The sequence below is a fragment of the Aplysia californica genome, unplaced genomic scaffold (genome assembly GCF_000002075.1).
Source record: "Aplysia californica isolate F4 #8 unplaced genomic scaffold, AplCal3.0 scaffold00223, whole genome shotgun sequence".
In the NCBI taxonomy this organism is placed as follows: Eukaryota; Metazoa; Mollusca; class Gastropoda; order Aplysiida; family Aplysiidae; genus Aplysia; species Aplysia californica.
In genome coordinates, this window is record NW_004797493.1 from 40,484 (window position 1) to 41,442 (window position 959).

Genomic DNA, 959 nt, shown 5'->3' on the forward strand with positions numbered 1-959 from the left:
GTATATCATGATAGATCCTGATGTCGTATATCATGATAGATCCTGATGTCGTATATCATGATAGATCCTGATGTCGTATATCATGATAGATCCTGATCTCGTATATTATGATAGATACCTGGTCTCATTTAATATATTATCACAGATACCTGATCTCATTTATTATGACAGACCCTGATGTCGTATATCATGATAGATCCTCATCTCGTATATCATGATAGATCCTCATCTCGTATATCATGATAGATCCTCATCTCGTATATCATGATAGATCCTCATCTGGTATATCATGATAGATCCTCATCTGGTATATCATGAAAGATCCTCATCTCGTATATCATGATAGATCCTCATCTCGTATGTGATCCCATGGGTTGTCCCCAGGCGTGTTCCTGCCCTACTTCTCCCTCCCGTCCGCCTGCATGAACAAGGACGGACTTCTCAACCAGCCTCTGTGTATTGCCTGGAGCAACCCGGGGAGGAACCACTTCATTCCCCTGGTGGGGGTCAAAGGTCAGTACAAGGTCAAGGGGCAGTAGATGGGTCAGAGGTCAGTGGAATGTCAAGGGGCAGTAGATGGGTCACAGGTCAGTACAAGGTCAAGGGACAGTAGATGGGTCAGAGGTCAGTACAAGGTCAAGGGACAGTAGATGGGTCAGAGGTCAGTACAAGGTCAAGGGACAGTAGATGGGTCAGAGGTCAGTACAAGGTCAAGGGGCAGTAGAAGGTCAAAGCACAACTCTAGAACGACCAGTGTACAAGGGGATTCCAATGGTATACACCCAGATCATAGAACGACCACTGTACAAGGGGAGTCCAGAAGTATACAAGGGGAGTCCAGAAGTATACACCCAGATCATAGAACGACCACTGTACAAGGGGAGTCCAGAAGTATACAAGGGGAGTCCAGAAGTATACACCCAGATCATAGAACGACCACTGTACAAGGGGAGTCCAGA

General features: G+C 45.9%; 1 protein-coding gene across 1 annotated transcript in view; it reads left to right on the plus strand.

The window, feature by feature from the left end:
- The window catches only part of LOC101860657 (deubiquitinating protein VCIP135), a gene marked incomplete in the record, with an annotated part of 37,204 nt that overhangs the window by 8,734 nt on the left and 27,511 nt on the right, over nt 1–959 (plus strand). Inside the window, 1 exon segment of the mRNA XM_005099718.3 lies at nt 385–513. Within this exon segment, the coding sequence (XP_005099775.2) occupies nt 385–513 (129 nt within the window).